Genomic DNA, 16,570 nt, shown 5'->3' with positions numbered 1-16,570 from the left:
CCGTCCCCCCCGGAGCTGGCAAGAGGCAGTGGGAAGAGCTGGTGAGAGGACGCTGACGGAGACACTTTTTTCCCATCCTAAAAATAGCAGCTGGCCGTTTCCCCAGCTTCCCGGCCTCGCCAACGCTCTTCCATTAGATGAAAAAAAAAAACCAAAAAAACCAACCAGCCACCTTCCGTCAGAAAGAGAGCGGCTGCGTGTGTCGAGAGAGGCACACGCACGCCACAAATAGAAACCGGGGACAGAGGAGAGTGAGAGGGAGCGGAAGAGGGAGCAAAGCCGTCCGTCCTCAGTTATTCCCAAGACGTTTTAATTAGCACTCGCTCTGACTTTGAGGCTTCGCTTATGCACGGCGTAACGTATGACCTTTAAAAAAAAAAAAAACCCAACACGGAAAGAGAGGGGAAGGGAAGAAAAAGGCACTGGAGCAGCTCAGAAACTGGGAAGTCGGCTGAGCTTCAAATAGGCTCAGCGTCAGGCACTCAGAGGCTTTTAATAAGCTACAGAGTGAGAAATTTAACACCACAGGCACTATTTTTGATCACTTGTGGAGGGGGGGAGAGAAAGACAGAGCGAGCGAGAGGAGGGGGAGGAGGTGGTGGTGAGAAGAAGAGGAGGCAGCCAAGATTACATCCTGGGTGGCAGCGCCGAAAATAGCCCTGCCCCGCTCCGACTGCGGAGCCGCGGGGAGCCGTGCTCGCGGCCCGCGGGGAGGGCAGGCAGGAGCCCCAACCTGCTGCCCGCTGACCTTTGCTGGAGCAGCTGCCCACGCAGGCAAGCCAACTCGCGTTCCCAGGCAGGCGCTGGAAGACCACAGGGAAAAGGGGATTAGAGCAAGGCAGAGGGACCGCAGCCCCGCACGCCCAGGGGCCAGCGGCTGCCTCGGCCTCCCCCGGCTGGCGAGCCCGCGCTGGGGGCCGGGGGGGGGGGTTTGCGCAGCAGAGGGAACCTGAAATCCCTCTGGAGAGGCGCGGGGAGTTCGGCAGCGAGCGAGGAGCCTGGCAGCAGATGGTGCCGTTGGCAAGACACGCATCCTCGGGCGTCTGGCACAGGCAGAACCGGCCCCTCGCTCGAACCTGCTCCCTCCCAGCGGCGCCGCCGTTTCGCGAGGTGCGTGGGGACCGGCGAGCTCGCTGCAGACACGCGAGCACCTCCCGCTTTATTCCAGCTGCGAGGACCCCACGGCAGCCTCCTTGGACGGAGCTGCTGGCTAGCAAGCCCCCAGGCAAGCAGCGACTTCAGCAGAGCAACATCATCAGCCACCCCCACCGCACACGGATTCAGGAAAGACTCCCACCACGTACGGCATCTGCTTCCCTCTCCGCACCAAGCCTGTCTCCAAGGAGCAGGGGGAGATTTTCCCTGCTCTGCATGTCACACGCGCAGTGGAAACGCAGCAGCAGGGGAATGGGTCAAAGCCCGGGCAGCTGCCGTCCAGCTGCAAGAAGTACCATGAAGAAACAGCCCAGCCGACGTGAATTCCTGCGGCAACGGAGCCGGGAGGCTGAGCAAAAGCCAGCGTTGGATGGGGCGGGGGAGTCAGGACAGGAAGCCTCTGGTACAGACCTGCGCTGCCCCGTGGATGCCTCCTCCCGCGCTGCCGTAATCCTGCTGTCCAGGTGGATTACTGGAGGTGGAGGTGGCTGACAGCACAGGGAGGGGGTTATAAAATCTGCCTGATAAGCCTCCCGTAGGTGAATCTCCCACGGGAATCCCCAGCCGAAGCCCAGGGCAGTGCTGGAGGTACACCTTCCCCGAGCGACTGCACCCCGGCAGACCCTGGCGTGGGGGCAGGAGCCTGCCCCCGGGCACCCAGCCACCGGCGCAGCACAAGCTGCAATTTGCTGCCTCAGAAGAAGGTGACATGCTACGAGACGGGATTACATTTCCTTTTAATTGATCAGAGAGTTTTTTCCGCCTCCATTTGTCCTGCACCATCTGTACAATCGGGGAAGCCAGGACAAGTAGGACAGTCTGGGGTTTCTCTACATCGACACTGGGATTCCTGCAACACACAGAAGCAGAATCGCTTTTAACGCGGGGTGGGCTCGGCAGAGCGGTGGATACTGATCCGAGGGCTTGGCCCTGTTAAACCGCTGCGAGTAAACAAGAGCCACCGGCTCTCTCAGGCCTGACCTCACGGGCCAAAGAGCACAGCGACCAGAGATCAGGGAGATAGCGGGGGAGCCGCTGCCCTGCTGTACCCGCTCCAGGGAGAGGCCGACGTAGAGGCTTTCGGTGACTCACCTGCCAGGCGCAGCGCGCACGCTGCCGCAGAGTAAGTCTCCCAACCGCCGGCACGTGGGAAGAAGAGGGACGAGGCACAGTCTTTGCAGGGTAGAGGGAAAAGGGGCCACGAGGTAAGCAGCCCGGCCTTGCCTCCCCCGAGACAGAAGTTGTTTGTTTTCGGTGGAAGGGAGTGTATGCGGAGCAGAGGCCACAGAGTGCTCTCCCTCCGGGGCCCCGGGCATCCAGCCTGCTCCCGAGCTGCCCGCTGGCGTGGCCTGTCCCAGCGGGGACCTGGAGGCAGCAGCGAGGCCCCACCAGTGACTGCAGGCTCCCAGCCCGTCCCGGCATCAGGCCGAATCCCGCGGCACCGTGCGGCGGCGTGGCACGGCACGGCACGGCACCGGGCCCTGCTGCCATCTAGCGGCTCCGGGTCGGCTCCGGGCAGGGGCCCCCCACGAGCCCCCCAGAGCTGACGCCCGACCACGGAAAGGGACAGCTCTCGTGTCACTGCTCCCTGAAACCCAGGCACAAACCCGTGTCCGCCCCCGGGCAGCCCAGCAGGTCCGGCTGCTGTAAGGAAGCTCCCTATGGGCAGCACGGAGCAGGGACTCGTCTCCAGAGCAGGTCTGGAAATCTCAGCCAGGATATAGGTGACATTTACCTTAATTACTCCAGGGCTTTTACAAGGGCTTCATTAGCTTCTACTTTAATCTGAGCTTCTGCTTTAGCTGCTTCATCGGATGCTGCAGCCATCTCTGAAACCGCCTTCTCCAGGTTTGATTTCGCAGTCTGAACACAGAGCACAAGGAATGTGTCATCAAGAGACCACCGCAGGACAGGCGACTTGTCCTGCAGCCCTTGAGTCACTCCTCTCCCTCCCCTCCCTTCACTGCAGCCGTTGGCCCCGTGGACGGGGCTCCACGGACCCACTTACACGGCTGCGTTGGCAGCAGACGCCTTATCAAGGGGCCCTGCTGGGGAAAAGCTGTTCCTGAGACTAAGAGGGGTGGGAAGGGGCAAGATCAGCATCTGTCTGAGGGGAGGGAAGTGGCCTGGAGAAGGGTTAACGACTGCGCGGCTTCCTCTCCCCACAGCCTGTGGAGAGTTCACTGAGGAGGAGCTCCGAGCCTTTGATCCCAATCAGCGGGCGATGGAGAAGCTCGGGGTGAAGGCGCAGCTCCTGGTCTGGCCATGCTTTCCGCAGCCACAGGAAGCTCCTGAGACAACCACCCCACACGAGAGAAGCAGGGAACAAATCCCACTCCGCGAGGGAGCCCGGCTGCCAGGGCCTGCCCGGGGGAGGCAGGGCGCAGCCCGGCCCACGGGGACCGGGGTACTCACAGCCAGATCCAGCATGTCCATCGTCACCGCCTCCTCCGCCAGCACCTGCACGGTGGAGTCCGCGTGGACCGTGACAGAGCCACTGCTCACTGCAAAGGCACCACAGCGGGGGCAGGGTCAGGCAGCGCCGGCAGGGCTGCCAGATGGGCCTCTTTTGGGGGTCCACACGCAGGACAGCACTGGTAAGCTCATTCCCGGAACCTCCACGATCCCTTTGCCAAAATAAAACCTCTCCCCCCTCCTGTAACATTTCCCAAATCCCGCAGGGACTTGTTTCCTACCAAATGGGAAGCTAAAGCAGGGGATGCTCCCAGAGAGCGAGCGGAACCAATAAAACCTGACCCCAGGGCCTCGCACTGAGCCCCATCTTCCAGGGCAGATCCCCGGCCCCACAGGGCAGCCTCCAGCAGCCCCTGGGAAGCCGGGAAAGCAGAAGTGCACCAGAACACACCTTGATCGGCCCTGAGAACATCCCCCCGATGCACACTTTCCTTGCTCCCGAGCTCCGCCTGCTTCACTCACCGAAGTACTTGGTGGCTGTGCCATCCTCAGCATAGACTGTCACAACTCCCGGTTTGAGGACCTGCAGGGTGGGGACGTGAGAGGCCAGGATACCGAAGGAGCCGGTCAGCGTGGGCACGTCCACCTGCTTCACGTTGGCGCCGTTGTAAAACACCTGGATGGGGAGAGCAGAGCAGATGGAAACAGTCCGTCGCCAGGAACGGAGGGGAAGGAGAGAGGTGGCTCCCCCAACCCTAGAGAGCTGAGGGATGCGGTGGGCAGGCTGCTCGCACCCCGAGGGAGCAGCCCCGCTCCCAGCGGCTGGCAGGCCGCGGGGTTTAACACACAGCAAGGTGTGACCAGGACAGCCTGAACCTTCACAGGGTGGGAGCGGGACCGGGCTCTGGAGGAGGGGTCCTGGCAAACGGAGTGGGAAAGCGCTCCGAGCCTGCCGAGAGGCGTGGTGGTGGCGGTGGCAGGGAGGCGGCACATGGAGACATGAAGTCGGGAGTGGGCGAGAGGCGAAGGGTGCAGCTGGGAGAAGCCTGAGAAGAGCGTAGGGAGACCTTGACGCCAACCGTCACCGCTCTGATGGGAGTCAGCGATGCAGCCTCCCTGCGAGCGTCCCACACAGCTCTGCCAATGCAGCACAAATCCTGCCTTGCAACACCGCAGCCCTGTCCCGAGCGCCCTGCCAGCGCCTTGCCCCGGGAGAGCGGCAAGCCCAGCTGCCCCCGCAGCCCTGGGCATTTCGGGGGCAGGCAGAGGCCGTGCCCCACACCCGGGAGCCGTGCCAGGAAACCGCGGCGGGGCGGCAGCGCCGGCAGCTGGGCAGGGCCCAAACAGCCACATCGGCTCCGGCAGAAGAGCCGAGGCTGGAAGAGCAAGAACGTCACCCCGCGGGCCCCGGCAGAGCTGCAGCGGGACCCGAGCGCCCGTAGGGGCGGGAGGGGGAGGGCGGCGGGAGAAAGGGGCGGCTGGCCGGCGAGGGGGGGCTCGGCAGCGGCGGGCGAGGGGCCGAGGTCAGGGCCAAGGTCAGGGCCGGGGTCAGGCCCGGCGCAGCCGGTGACAGCACGGCAGGAGCCGCAGGGATCACAGCGCACCCCCGCCAGCCCCAGCCCCGCTCCTGATCGAGCCCAGCCCCGGGAGTCGTCCCCAACCCCACCGCTGCCCCCGGCGCTCGCTCCCGGCCCGGCCCCGGGCACGGACAACCCCGCGGGGGGGCGGCAGCACAGGCCTCGCCCCGCCCCGGGGCCCGCAGCCACCCGCAGCCGGCACCGGCCGCCCCAGGCGAAGCGGGGGCGGCCGAGAGGGCCGGGGTCGGCGGGCCGGGGCCGGGCCCGCGGCCTACCTGCGTGGGCGAGGCGAAGGTGAAGGCCATGGGGACGGGCCCGGCGGCGGGCTCGGCATAGCCGCGGGCACGGGGCGGCGGCAGCGCCGGGCGGGCGGCGAGGCGCAGGAGGAGGCGGCGGGCGCGGAACATGGCGGCGGCGGCGGGCCGGGGCGGCGGCAAGGGCGAGCGGGCGGCGCGGGGCAGGCCGGGAGGGCGGCGGGACTACAGCTCCCGGCCTGCCCCGCGCCGCGCGACTACACGGCCCGAGGGGCGCCGGGCGCAGGACGGAGGTGACGTCGTCGGGCGGGGCTGCGGGGGCGCATGGGAGTTGTAGTTCCCGCGCCCCGCCCGCTGTTTGTCCCGTTGATCCCGGGCGCCGCTGCGGGGCGAGGGGGCCCGAGGGGCAGCACCGCCCCCCCCGGCTCCGGCCGTGCCCCGCAGCCTCGTTGGCTCGGGGGGCCGGGCCCGCCCCGCGCCCTGCCCGTCCCGCCGCGGGGGGGCCGGGGGGCCCCAACCTGCGACCACTCCCGGGGCTGCGGACACCTGGGGCAGGAGGGGCTGGGGGCTGCGGTGGCTCTGGTGCAGGCAGGGCTGGTGCAGGCAGAGCTGGGGCAGGGAGGGCTGGGGGCAGGCAGGGCTCTGGGGCAGGCAGGGCTGGGGCAGGCAGGGCTGGGGGCAGGCAGGGCTCTGGTGCAGGCAGGGCTGGGGGCAGGCAGGGCTCTGGGGCAGGCAGGGCTGGGGGCAGGCAGGGCTCTGGGGCAGGCAGGGCTCTGGGGCAGGCAGGGCTGGGGCAGGCAGGGCTCTGGGGCAGGCAGGGCTCTGGGGCAGGCAGGGCTGGGGCAGGCAGGGCTCTGGGGCAGGCAGGGCTGGGGCAGGCAGGGCTCTGGGGCAGGCAAGGCTGGTGCAGGCAGGGCTCTGGTGCAGGCAGGGCTGGGGTCAGGCAGGGCTCTGGGGCAGGCAGGGCTGGGGTCAGGCAGGGCTCTGGGGTAGGCAGGGCTGGGTGCAGGCAGGACTGTGGGGCAGGCAGGGCTCTGGTGCAGGCAGGGCTGGTGCAGGCAGGGCTCTGGGGCAGGCAGAGCTGGGGCAGGCAGGGCTCTGGTGCAGGCAGGGCTGGGGGCAGGCAGAGCTGGGGCAGGCAGGGCTCTGGTGCAGGCAGGGCTGGTGCAGGCAGGGCTCGGGGCAGCCCCTGTCCCCACGTGACGCCCGCGCCGCGCGGGGGCGGCTCCGGTTCATTCATAAATCCCGGGGCCGCCCCGCCGCACCGAGCGCAGCGGCGGCGATGGAGCCCCGGTCCCAGTTGTAGGTGAGTGTTTGGCCCCGCCGCCTCGCGACAGCCCCTATCGCGACAGCCAGAGCCGGTCCAGCCGAGGGAAGCCCATCACGCCCCACCGCGCGTGGAGGTCCCGGGGGCTCCTGCCTCGCTGTCACCGGTCCTGCCTGCATCCCTGCCTGCATCCCCGCCCCACAGCCCTGCCCCACAGCCCTGCCTGCATCCCTGCCTGCATCCCCCATCACCGGGCTGGGGCCGGGGGGGCCGTTGCAGCCCGGGGGAGCAGAGCAGGTCCCTCCACCCCCTAGCCCAGCCCGGGCCCCGCGGGGCGCACGCACGCGTGGGGCGCAGACCCGCCCCGGCCTTCCCGCACCCGCTCCCACGGGCGCACACATGAAGGAGCGCAGCAGCACCGGGGTCCCCCGGCCCCGACCCCCCCGCCCTGGGCACCGGCAGCGGGCAGGAGCACGCCCCGTGCCCCCACGCGTGGGGACAGCCCGGGGACCGGCCCCCTCCTCCAGACAATGGCCGTCCTGTTCGCGCCGGGTCGCCATGGAGACGGGATTCCTCCATGATGGGGAACAGGAGGGACATTCTTCCCGCTCACCCCGGCCCCCCGCCTCGGGCCAGAGGGTGCCCCCCGGAATCCCGCCCGTGGGGCGCCCGTCCCGCGTGCAGCCGCAGCCCACTCACCGGCTTCCCCGAGCCTGGGGTCCCCCCACGCCCCCGGCACAGCAGGGGGCCAGAGGAGGGACCCCCCCTTCTCCTGCCCCTGGGGGTCGTGGGGAGGGGTGGCGTCACCCCGCCCTGTCCCGCTCGCCCCAGCAGCTCAGAGATGCCTGAGGGAGGGTGCAGGTGGGGGGTGTCTGACCCAGCACCCCGATAGCCCCCCGAGGGATTCGTACGCTGCACCGTGGCAGGGCTGCCCCCGGCCCTGTGCGGCGCAGGCGTCGTGGCTCTCGCCGCCCGCCGTGACACGGTCACCCCCGGCGCTGCCCCCGCAAGCGGCTTTTCCCACCCGGCCACGGGCTCCATTCACATTTTTCGCTGACCTGATTTTGAGCAGTTTCCAAGCGCCCCGGCCAGCACAACGCCCCCCCTGCCCGCCACCCTGGGGGGCTCCCCCCGACACCAGCATCGCCCACCCCAGCTCAGCCCCAGCCCCCTCCAGCAGCCTGGGACACACAGACGGGGACACACGGACCCAGCAGGAGCTGGAGCTCGGCAGCCCCTGGGAAGAGCCAGAGCCCCCCTGGGGCCGTGCTGGGCGGCACGGGAGGGCTCGGGGGTTTCAGCCGGGCATCCAAAGGCTGCGGGGGTGTGGAGGCGTCCGTCTGTCTGTCCGCCTGTCCCCTGGCCCCAGTGGCTCTCGCTCCTCAGGAGCTCGGCCCTTCTCCATCACCCATGGGCCCCTCGGCAGCCCTGCACGGGGACAATCCGGTGACGGAGCTGCTGTCCTGCCGACTCTGAAGCGTCACCTATCGCGCTCCAGTGACACCCACGCCAGTTCCCTTCACACAAGGTGTGGGGCGGCCATCTGCCGCCCTTCCCTGCCGAGGTGCCCCCAGCGCTGCTCCCCCCCAGCTCCCGCGGGCAGCCCGGACCCTCGGCAGCGGTGCCTGGGTGCTGGGGGCTGTGTTTTGGCCCCGTGGCTCCCTGGGGACAGCAATGCTGGGGCGGCGCGATGTCACCTCCTTCCCAGTGAGCCATCCCGGGTGGGACCCCAGGGCAGGGTCAGGCCCCCCGGGCCAGCTCTGGCCACCAGGACCGGCCACCACTCGGCCTGGTGTGGGGAGCACGGCCTCCCTCCGCCGGCTGCCGGCGTGGGGCTCCACGGGCGCAGGGACGGGGTCTGTGCCCCACGCGAGCCCGGGAGGCCCCGGGGCTGGGCGCAGGGTGGTAGCGGTGCCCGTCCCACCCCAGGGGCTGTGCCCGGCTGGGGGCGAGGGGGCTCCCCGGGGAGGGGCAGCGGTCCTGCCTCCTCCTCCCCATCCCTCCATCCCTGCATCCCTCCCTCCGGAGCCACCTTCCCTCCATCCCTCCTGACCACACCCTCCGCCCCTCCCTCCCTCCATCCTCCCTCCATCCTCCGTCCTCCCTCTGACCACACCCTCCCTCCATCTCTCCATCCCGGTCCCTCCCTCCCGGTCCCTCCCGGCAGCTCCGCACCGCGGTGCCGGGCAGGGCCCGGGGCCGGGCAGGACCCGCCGCCGCCGCCCCCGGCCCGGCCCCGCCGCCTCCCGCTGTCTCCCCCCGCCCCAGGACGCGCTCGGGCCGGGACGGACCATGAGCGATGACCCGACACCCTGGGACAACGCGACGGAGAGCGTCACGGTGAGCGGGGCCGCCCTGCCCACGCCGTCCTCGGGGTCCCGGGGGAGGGTGGGGATGCCCGTGCCGGCGTGGGGCAGTGCCGGGGAGGTGTGGGGTCTGCGTGGCTGCCGTGGGGCTGGGGTCTGCGCCCGGGTGGGGACAGCAGCGGCCACCCAGCCCCGCTGTCACCCACCCTGTTCCACCAGTCTTGGGGGTGGGTGACACCTCTCTGGGCCCTGCACAGCCCCCCGAGATGCTCTGCAGCCCCCCGAGATGCTCTGGGTGCTGGGGTCCGAGGGGTCCTGGGTGCTGCTGCCAGATCAGCCCCTCTCCCACAGCTGGCCGGGGGGTACGAACACCGGCCCCCCGCTGGGGCAGGGCTGGGGTCCCGTTCCCGCTCCCGCTCGGCGCGGGGGCCGCGGGCGGCTCTGCCCCCCGGCTGCGGTTGCCTTGGTGAAGGCAGGTCCCCGGAGCCGGCAGCAGGCCCGGGGGCGGCGGGGGAGCACGAGCATCTCTGGGGAGCAGCGCTCGGCATCAGCCTCAGTGCGGGAGGGGGCTGCCCCGGCACCGCGGTGAGGCAGGGTTTGGGGCTGGGCTGTGTCCCCCCCCGGCGCGTCCCCAGCGGTTCAGCCCCTGCCGCCCTGTGCAGGCGGTGCCCGGCGAGGTGTCCCCCCAGGATGGCTACGTGCTGCTCCTCGCCCTGCTCTCCATCTTCATCGGGGGCACCCTGGTCCTGCTCTCCAGCATCCTGATCATCTGCCGCCGGTGCTGCGAGGCCGACCGCCGGCACTCCAGGTGGGGATGGGCCGTGGGGACGAGCCATGCCGCTGTCCCTGGGCCATGTGGCACCGCGAAGGGGGCCGGGGTGCCGGCGCGGGGCATCGCTGACCCTCCTCCCCCCGCAGAGCCAGCGATGACCCCGAGAAAACCAACACCACCTACCTGGACGACTCGCAGCCAGCCCAGGGTGAGTGCCACCGCGGGGCTGGGCTGGCACTGAGACCCCCACGTGCAGCAAGTTTGCCAGGCCTCAGCAGGGGAAGCTGGGATGCACCACGGCAAGGGGGGGACCCTGGTTGCTGACCCCCTTCTCCACAGATATCACTATTAAAGTGGAGGACCCCGACTGCCTGTCGTCCTCCAGCTACCGGGATGTGGAGAGCGAGCGGTTCCTGTCCTCCAGCTCCTCCACCGCCCGCCGCGTCTCCTTCAACGAGGCCGCGCTCTTCGACCAGGGCAAGAAGACCCAGGAGAAGGGGAGGAGGTGAAGCTCTGGGCTGGGCTGCGGGGGGCCGGGAGGGGCCGGGGCCCCCCTCCTAACCCGGCCTGCCTGGCAGGTACACGCTGACGGAGGGGGACTTCCACCACCTGAAGAATGCCCGCCTGACCCACCTGCACCTCCCGCCGCCCGCCCTCAAGATCGTCACCATCCACGAGTGCGAGTCCAGCGAGAACAGCCTGGCCATGACCCCCCGCCTGCTCCCGCCCAAGCCCGGCTTCGCCATCTTCCAGGTGAGCCCCCAGCACCCCGGGGGACTGGGGGGACCAGGGGGGTGGAGGGTCCTGCAGTACCCCATGGAGGCACCGCTGGACCTGGGGTGGGAGGCTCAGGGCATTGCTGGATGCGGGTATGGGAGGTCCTGGGGTGCAGGGGCCCCCTCCTGGTCCCCGATCCTCGTGCAAAGCCCCCTGAGCGTGCTCTGCCTTGCAGCCCCCCGCGGGGGCCCTGCCCCAGCCGGCGCTCCCCAGCCATGCCGTGTGCCCCAGCTCTGCCCTGCCCGGGGACACCTACAACTCCACCGTGGACACCAGCTTCACCGAGGCCAGCCCGTCTGCCTCCTCTGACTCCGGGGAGGGCCCCTCGGTGAGTGCCAGGGCGGGGGGGGGCCACAGGGCCGGGACCGGGCAGGGGAAGGGGCTCTCTACAAGCCCCAGGGATCCTGTCCCTGCCCCGATCCCCCACCGCAGGGCCGGCCCCGCGCCCTGGAGGGCTGCCTGCCCCCCTGCTCCGTGCCAGGGCGCTGGGGAGAGATGTGGGCATCCAGCTAGAAACAGGCTCTGCCCCCCCCCCGCCCCGTCCCCGTCCCCTGCCCCGGGGGACATTTGTGCATCTGCTGCAGCTGAGCTTGGCAGGAGCTGGAGAAAGGAGCCGAGCTGGGGCCGGGGGGGCTGGGGGGCTGTGCCTGGAGCTGAGCGGGCACTCACGGTCCCCCCCACCCCCCCAGTTTGCAGCAACGCCCAGAAGCGGGAAGGCGGCTGGGGGGGGCAGTGCCGGCCCCGGGGAGCCCCCCCCGGCCCCCGCGCAGGGCACGGTCCTGCAGTTCTTCACCCGCCTGCGCCGTCACGCCAGCCTGGACGGGGCCAGCCCCTACTTCAGGATCAAGAAGTGGAAGCTGGAGAGCACCCAGCGGGCGTCCAGCCTGGACACGAGAGGTGGGAGCCGCCGTGCGGGGGGCAGCGGAGGGCCCGGGGCACGGCCCCGCCGGGATGTGCCGGGCGGGTGGAGGTGCACGGGCAGGGGGGCTCACCGTGCTGGGATGCGGGGTCCCCCCAGCCCTGCCCTGCGCCCCCCCAGGGTCCCCTAAGCGGCGGCAGTTCCAGCGTCAGCGGGCGGCCAGCGAGAGCATGGACCAGGAGGACCGGGACCCTCACCAGACCGACATCATCCAGTACATCGCCCGCACGGACGACGTGGCCTTCCACCCCGCGGGCGGCCCCTTCCTGCCCTCCCCCACCAGCCCCCCACCCTCTCTCGGCAGGTATTTTTCAGTAGATAGAGGGGGCAGGGACGGGCGAGCCGGGCACCGGGGGACCCCACGCTGCCCCGTGCACGGGGGGCTCCTGCCTTTGTGCAGCTTTGGTGGGGCAACCAGGGGCGAGGGTCTTGGGGTGAGGGTCTTGGGTGAGGGGTCCGGGGAGAGTCAGTGATGGGGAGGGTGGATCGGGGCAGGGTGGTGGGGACAGCACGGGGGACTGTGTGGCACTGCCGCGAAGCCTGCGGGTGCTGGGCTGGCATCTCCCCTGTCCGCTGCTCGGCCGTGACGCCGGGGTGGTGCCCGCAGGCTAGAGCCGGGCGAGGGGGGCGCGGGCAGCCCTGGCGAGGCCGGCGTCCTGGAGCAGCCCAGCGCCTACCACGACATCTGGAGCCTGCGCGCCTCGCTGGAGCTCTACGCCTCCTCCGAGCGGAGCAACGACCAGGACTCGGTGCGCAGTGACGGCGGGGACAGCGTCTCCTCTGCCAGCGGCATGCCCCCCTACCCCTCCTCCTCCCTGGACGAGGCCGAAGGCCCCGAGGAGAAGCTCTGGGGTCGGCCCAAGCCGGAGGAGTCGGAGCCCGGCACGCGCAAGCTGCTGCAGATGGACAGTGGCTACGCCTCCATCGAGGCGCCCAGCCGGGGGGGCGAGGAGGGGCCCCCCAAGGACCAGACAGCCTCCGAGAAGCGCATTTGCTTCACCAGCGCGGGGCGGAAAGGCACCATCTTCGAGAGCTTCGAGGGCCGGGAACCAGAGGAAGAGGAAGAAGAGGAGGAGGAGGAGGAGGAGGAGGAGGAGGGGAGCACGGCCCGGGGCGCAGCGGGTGGGGGACCCCCCCGTCCCCACAGCCCCCTGGCCTGGTCCCCGTACGGGCAGATGTTCCCAGGGCGGGACGCGCTGCCCCGGCGGGACTACAGCATCGACGAGAAGACGGACGCCCTGTTCAACGCCTTCGTGCGCCACGACCCCCAGTTCGACGAGTCGCCGCTGCGGGGGAAGCACCGCTCCCGCACCCACCTCCGCAAGCAGTGGCAGCACGCCAAGCAGTACAGCGACCCCGGCGTGCGCTACCCCGCGCTGGAGCGGCACCGCACGCCCCTGCGCCGCGGGGACAGTGCCAACTACCCCCTGGACGCCCGCTTCCACAGCCCCCTGCCCCGCATCGTCAGCGCCGGCGATGAGGAGGCGGCGGAGGCGGCCGATGGGGTTCCTCCCGCCCCGGCGCTGCCGGACCCCGAGATCCAGGTGATCGTGGAGGAGCCCGGAGAGGTGGCCCCTGAGCCCAAGGCTGGCTCCGAGCCCCCCGGGGACGACGACTGCCCCGGCCCCGGGAGGTGCCTGGGGCTGGGCTCCGGTTTGGAGCTGATGGACAAGATCGCCGGCAGCCTGGAGGAGCGGCTCTACGGGCACTTGAGGAAAGCGGGAGAGAGCACCGAGTGCACGGTGGCCGTGGCGGCCAGCGATGCCCCCCCCGACCACAGCCCTGTCTAGGCCCAGCACGAGGGGGAGAGACCCCGGCGCAGGGGGGCTCGGTCCCCACCAGGGTTTGGGGCTCCATCCCCTTCTGCTGCCGGCGTGGGGACCAGCCCGGTGCCCGGGGCACCACGGGAAGGGGTGGCCCCGTGGGAAGGGTGGCCCTGGCATGGGAAGGTCAGGAGGGCGCGTAGGGTCCCCTGGCAATACCCCCCCCCACTGTGGGGGTCCGGTAGCGTGGGGTGGCCGAGCCCTCTCGCTCCCAGGAGCGAGGTGCCAGGCGGAGGGTCCGGGCCGGGGGTGCCCGGGGGGGGGTCGGGGCGCAGAGCGTTGGCCGGGAGGTCAGCGAGGAGGGACTTTGCTAATAAACCCCCAAACCCAGCTGAGGCCTAATCCTTACCTCACGGCAGAGCGGTGTAGCAGATACGCTCTCCCCTCTCTCTCTCCGGTTTTTTACAAGCAATAATGCCTCCCGTCCTGCTGGGGAACGTCCTCGCGAGGAAGGGGCCGGAGCTGGGCATCCCCCTGGCCGGCCGGGGGATGCTGTGGTGCCGCCCTGGCAGGGGGGACAGTTATTTGGGGAGGGGGGACTCGCCTCCTTGTGCCCACGAGCCGCCCGGCGCTGCAGGGAGCCTGGGATCTGAACTGGAAGCGGGGGCCTGGGGCTGCCGTGCCGGGGCAGGAGGATGCTCGAGGGGTTTGTGCATCCCCCCCCGGGGGCACGGACAAGCCGTGGGCCCCCGCAGCAGCATCCCAAGGGCCGGGGAGGGTGGACCAGCCCTGGGGCACCCCTGAAAATCCCCCCGTAGGGGTGGGGGCTGCCCCCGGTGCTGCCCCTCTGCCCGGGCGTGCAGGGCGAGAGCAGAGCGTGGGGTCAGGCCAGCATGTGCCGTGGGTGACCCCCGAGTGCTGCGCCCCCCCCCCCCGCCCCCCCCGGGAGCTCAGAGCTGGGCTGGAGGCGTTCAGAGGATATTTATTGATTTTTACAGAGGTGGATGCTGCTGCTCCAAGGGAGGGGTTTGCTTTTTATTGGGTTTTTATTTGTGTTTCAAAGGATGGGGGGGGGGGAAGGGGAAAAAAAAAAAAAAAAAAAAGCCCAAGATGTGTTACCTGGGAGACTCGGCAGCGGGGCAGGCAGGGCACGGCCAAGGGCCCCCCACGGCACCCCAACCGCATGCGAGTAAAGAGGCCGGGTCGCTCCTTCCCTCTGCAAAGTCTCTGTCCAAAGCACTAACTCAGTCTACAACTCAGCCTTTTTAAGTCTATAAACAAAGGAGAAAAAAAAAAAAAACAAACAAAAAACCAAACAACTGTGACTTTTCTGAGCTTGCTTCTTACCTTCCACCCCCGGGGACGGCGTCCTGCCCTGCCCAGAGCGGCTGGGGAGGGCAGGGGCCCGCTCCTGCCCCGGCATCGTCCCCGCGGCTGCTCCCAGAAGAGCCTGGGGGGCCCTGCGCCCACCCAAAAGGAGCGCAGCCCCCAGAAGAGGGGCTGGCCCGAGACCCAGCCCACGCCCCCCACCCCGCTTGCTGCAGGAGGAAGGACATGAAACCCACCTCACTGTTTTCACTTTATTTTTTTTTTTTCTTTAAAAAAAAAAAAAAAAAGAAAAGAAAAAAGACAACGAACGCACCCGTTCCCTTTTCCGAGCCCTTTTACAGCATGCAGGTTTAATAGAGTTTTGCTTTGTCTTAATACCTGGTTTTTTTCCTCATCTGGTTTATTTTAAACACATCACGATGTGTAGGAATCTCTAAATATACCGCAAATATAAACAAAAAAAAAAAAAAGAGGAAAATATATAATATATAACAGTAGTCTAAAACATAAAGTGCACGGCAATGGCTTTGCACGACTTCTACACAGCCAGGGTGGGCACGGCCGGGCCCAGCGGGGAGAGGGGCGCAGATCCCACCGCACCCCGGCCCTGCTCATCCCACCCTTCCCATCGCAAAATTAAAAACAGAATCAGTGTCTTGATTGGCAAAGAGTGATTGGGGAGGAGGGGCAGCATCTTCGCAGTCAGAGATTTCATCTTCCAAGGTGGAAAGTGGGATCTGGCCACCATCAGCTTCTGGTTCCTGGCGCTGTCCGGAGCGGGGGGGCCGCAGGGAAGGTGGGGGGCGGTTTCCTTAGTTGGTTTCCTCTGGTTTCTTTTTGGATCGCAAGCACAGTCCGCTCCCAGGAGAGAGGCAGAGGTGGGGCGAGGACGGGGGATGCGGGCTGGCCCCGGCCCTGGGACGCTGTTTGCAGGAGAACAGAGAGGAGGGGGGGTTAGGCGGGGCTGGTGCCAAACGGGGGGGTGCAAGCCCCTGCTGCGGCCACGGGCAGGTCGCACCCTGCGCCAGGTCTCCCGACAGTGCCGTGCGGATGGGAGGGAGAGGGGGCCTGGGGTCCCCCCTCTGCCCCCCGGAGGGGTGGGCACGCTGGTCCTTGGGCCAGGTAACCCCGGACCTGCCCCTGAAGCTGGGAAGCAAAAACCCAAGGGGAAAACGTAGTCAAGGAACCTCATTTATGCCAAGGAGAGGGGAGCGCTTTTTTGCTTTCAAAGGTTTTAAGGCGCTGACTAAAGGGGGGGGGGGCAGGGCAAGAGCGGGTGACTTCCAACGCGGCCGTCCCCGCAATGCGTGCGGGAGGAGAGCAGAGGCAGCGAGCGAACCAGGCTCCAGCAGCCAGCACGGACCTTCTCCTTCCCGAAACCGCTGGGCAGCTGCCGCGGAGCCCCCAGGCCGGGTACCCGAGCGGGAAGGGGCGAGAGCAGCAGCAGATCCCCGGGGAGACCCAGATCCGAGGCATTTGCTTGCCCATACAGTAACTCCCCATGCAGGTGACTCACTCCCAGCTATGAATTAAAGATGAAAGCTGCCACAGGGGCTGAGCGCGCGGGTCTGACAGCTGCAGGGGGAGGATCGGGCTTTTATTTCTGGCTTTTTTCACACCACAAAGCTGGTCGTGATCCAAACAGATAACAGAGCCTCAGCCCCACAGAGCGCCGGTGACGAGCGCAAGCGTGAGGCCGGGGGTGGATGAGCGCTGAACATGAGTCATTGCTGGCTCACTTATGAATGAGGGGTGGGAAGAAGGGGACAGGGCTGCGGAGCCGAGGAAAGAGCCGTAAGGAGAAGGGGGAAGCAGGGAGGGCGCTCAGCTTTCCCGAGGAGGAGGAAGGGGCTTGGGCATGGCAGTGGCCCGGCCATGGGTGACACGGCCACCTCCCAGACCAGGGGAGAGGTCCCATGGGGGCCTCTCTCAGGGACACCTCTGGAAACATCCCGGCGCTCAGCATCCCGCTGCAGCCCAGCTCCTCCGCATGCCGGAGGCTTTGTGCTCCCCCGAGTTGGGAGCAGGAGGGAGCA

General features: G+C 68.5%; 3 protein-coding genes across 4 annotated transcripts in view; 1 reads left to right on the top strand and 2 right to left on the bottom strand.

Annotated features, from left to right (window-relative positions):
* Nucleotides 1–1,875: 1,875 nt before the first annotated feature.
* ATP5F1D (ATP synthase F1 subunit delta) lies at nucleotides 1,876–5,601 on the bottom strand. The gene is made up of 5 exons (XM_075175855.1): nucleotides 5,423–5,601; nucleotides 4,093–4,246; nucleotides 3,571–3,659; nucleotides 2,891–3,018; nucleotides 1,876–2,005 (listed from the first exon to the last, which is right to left on the bottom strand). Exons 1-4 carry the CDS (start codon nucleotides 5,552–5,554, stop codon nucleotides 2,896–2,898), a joined length of 498 nt encoding a protein of 165 aa, XP_075031956.1. The 5' UTR covers nucleotides 5,555–5,601; the 3' UTR covers nucleotides 1,876–2,005; nucleotides 2,891–2,895.
* Nucleotides 5,602–6,401: 800 nt separating this feature from the next.
* Nucleotides 6,402–15,072, top strand: CBARP (CACN subunit beta associated regulatory protein). Its single transcript, XM_075175339.1, has 10 exons — nucleotides 6,402–6,707; nucleotides 8,937–9,008; nucleotides 9,637–9,782; nucleotides 9,893–9,954; nucleotides 10,086–10,251; nucleotides 10,325–10,499; nucleotides 10,699–10,851; nucleotides 11,213–11,420; nucleotides 11,563–11,746; nucleotides 12,050–15,072. The coding sequence occupies exons 2-10, from the start codon at nucleotides 8,961–8,963 to the stop codon at nucleotides 13,230–13,232; spliced, it is 2,325 nt and encodes a 774-aa protein (XP_075031440.1). The 5' UTR covers nucleotides 6,402–6,707; nucleotides 8,937–8,960; the 3' UTR covers nucleotides 13,233–15,072.
* STK11 (serine/threonine kinase 11) overlaps nucleotides 14,772–16,570 on the bottom strand; it is a 46,113-nt gene continuing 44,314 nt past the window's right edge. For both annotated transcript variants that reach the window (XM_075175341.1, XM_075175342.1), the window contains exon 10: nucleotides 14,772–15,457. The gene's annotated coding sequence lies outside the window, so the exon portion shown is untranslated. The remainder of the gene's footprint in view (nucleotides 15,458–16,570) is intronic.

The sequence above is a fragment of the Calonectris borealis genome, chromosome 28, assembly GCF_964195595.1.
Source record: "Calonectris borealis chromosome 28, bCalBor7.hap1.2, whole genome shotgun sequence".
Classification (NCBI taxonomy): Eukaryota; Metazoa; Chordata; class Aves; order Procellariiformes; family Procellariidae; genus Calonectris; species Calonectris borealis.
Note: the sequence above shows the minus strand (reverse complement) of the source record. Positions and strands in the feature narration are given on the sequence as shown.

Coding starts and splice junctions, on each gene's coding strand:
- ATP5F1D (XM_075175855.1), bottom strand. CDS start 5,554: ATGTTCCGCGCCCGCCGCCTCCTCCTGCGCCTCGCCGCCCGCCCGGCG. Junction 4,247..5,422: donor CCTTCGCCTCGCCCACGCAG/GTAGGCCGCGGG, acceptor CTCCCCATCCAG/GTGTTTTACAACGGCGCCAA. Junction 3,019..3,570: donor TGGACATGCTGGATCTGGCT/GTGAGTACCCCG, acceptor CTCTGTGTTCAG/ACTGCGAAATCAAACCTGGA.
- CBARP (XM_075175339.1), top strand. CDS start 8,961: ATGAGCGATGACCCGACACCCTGGGACAACGCGACGGAGAGCGTCACG. Junction 9,009..9,636: donor ACGCGACGGAGAGCGTCACG/GTGAGCGGGGCC, acceptor CGCCCTGTGCAG/GCGGTGCCCGGCGAGGTGTC. Junction 10,252..10,324: donor ACCCAGGAGAAGGGGAGGAG/GTGAAGCTCTGG, acceptor CCTGCCTGGCAG/GTACACGCTGACGGAGGGGG.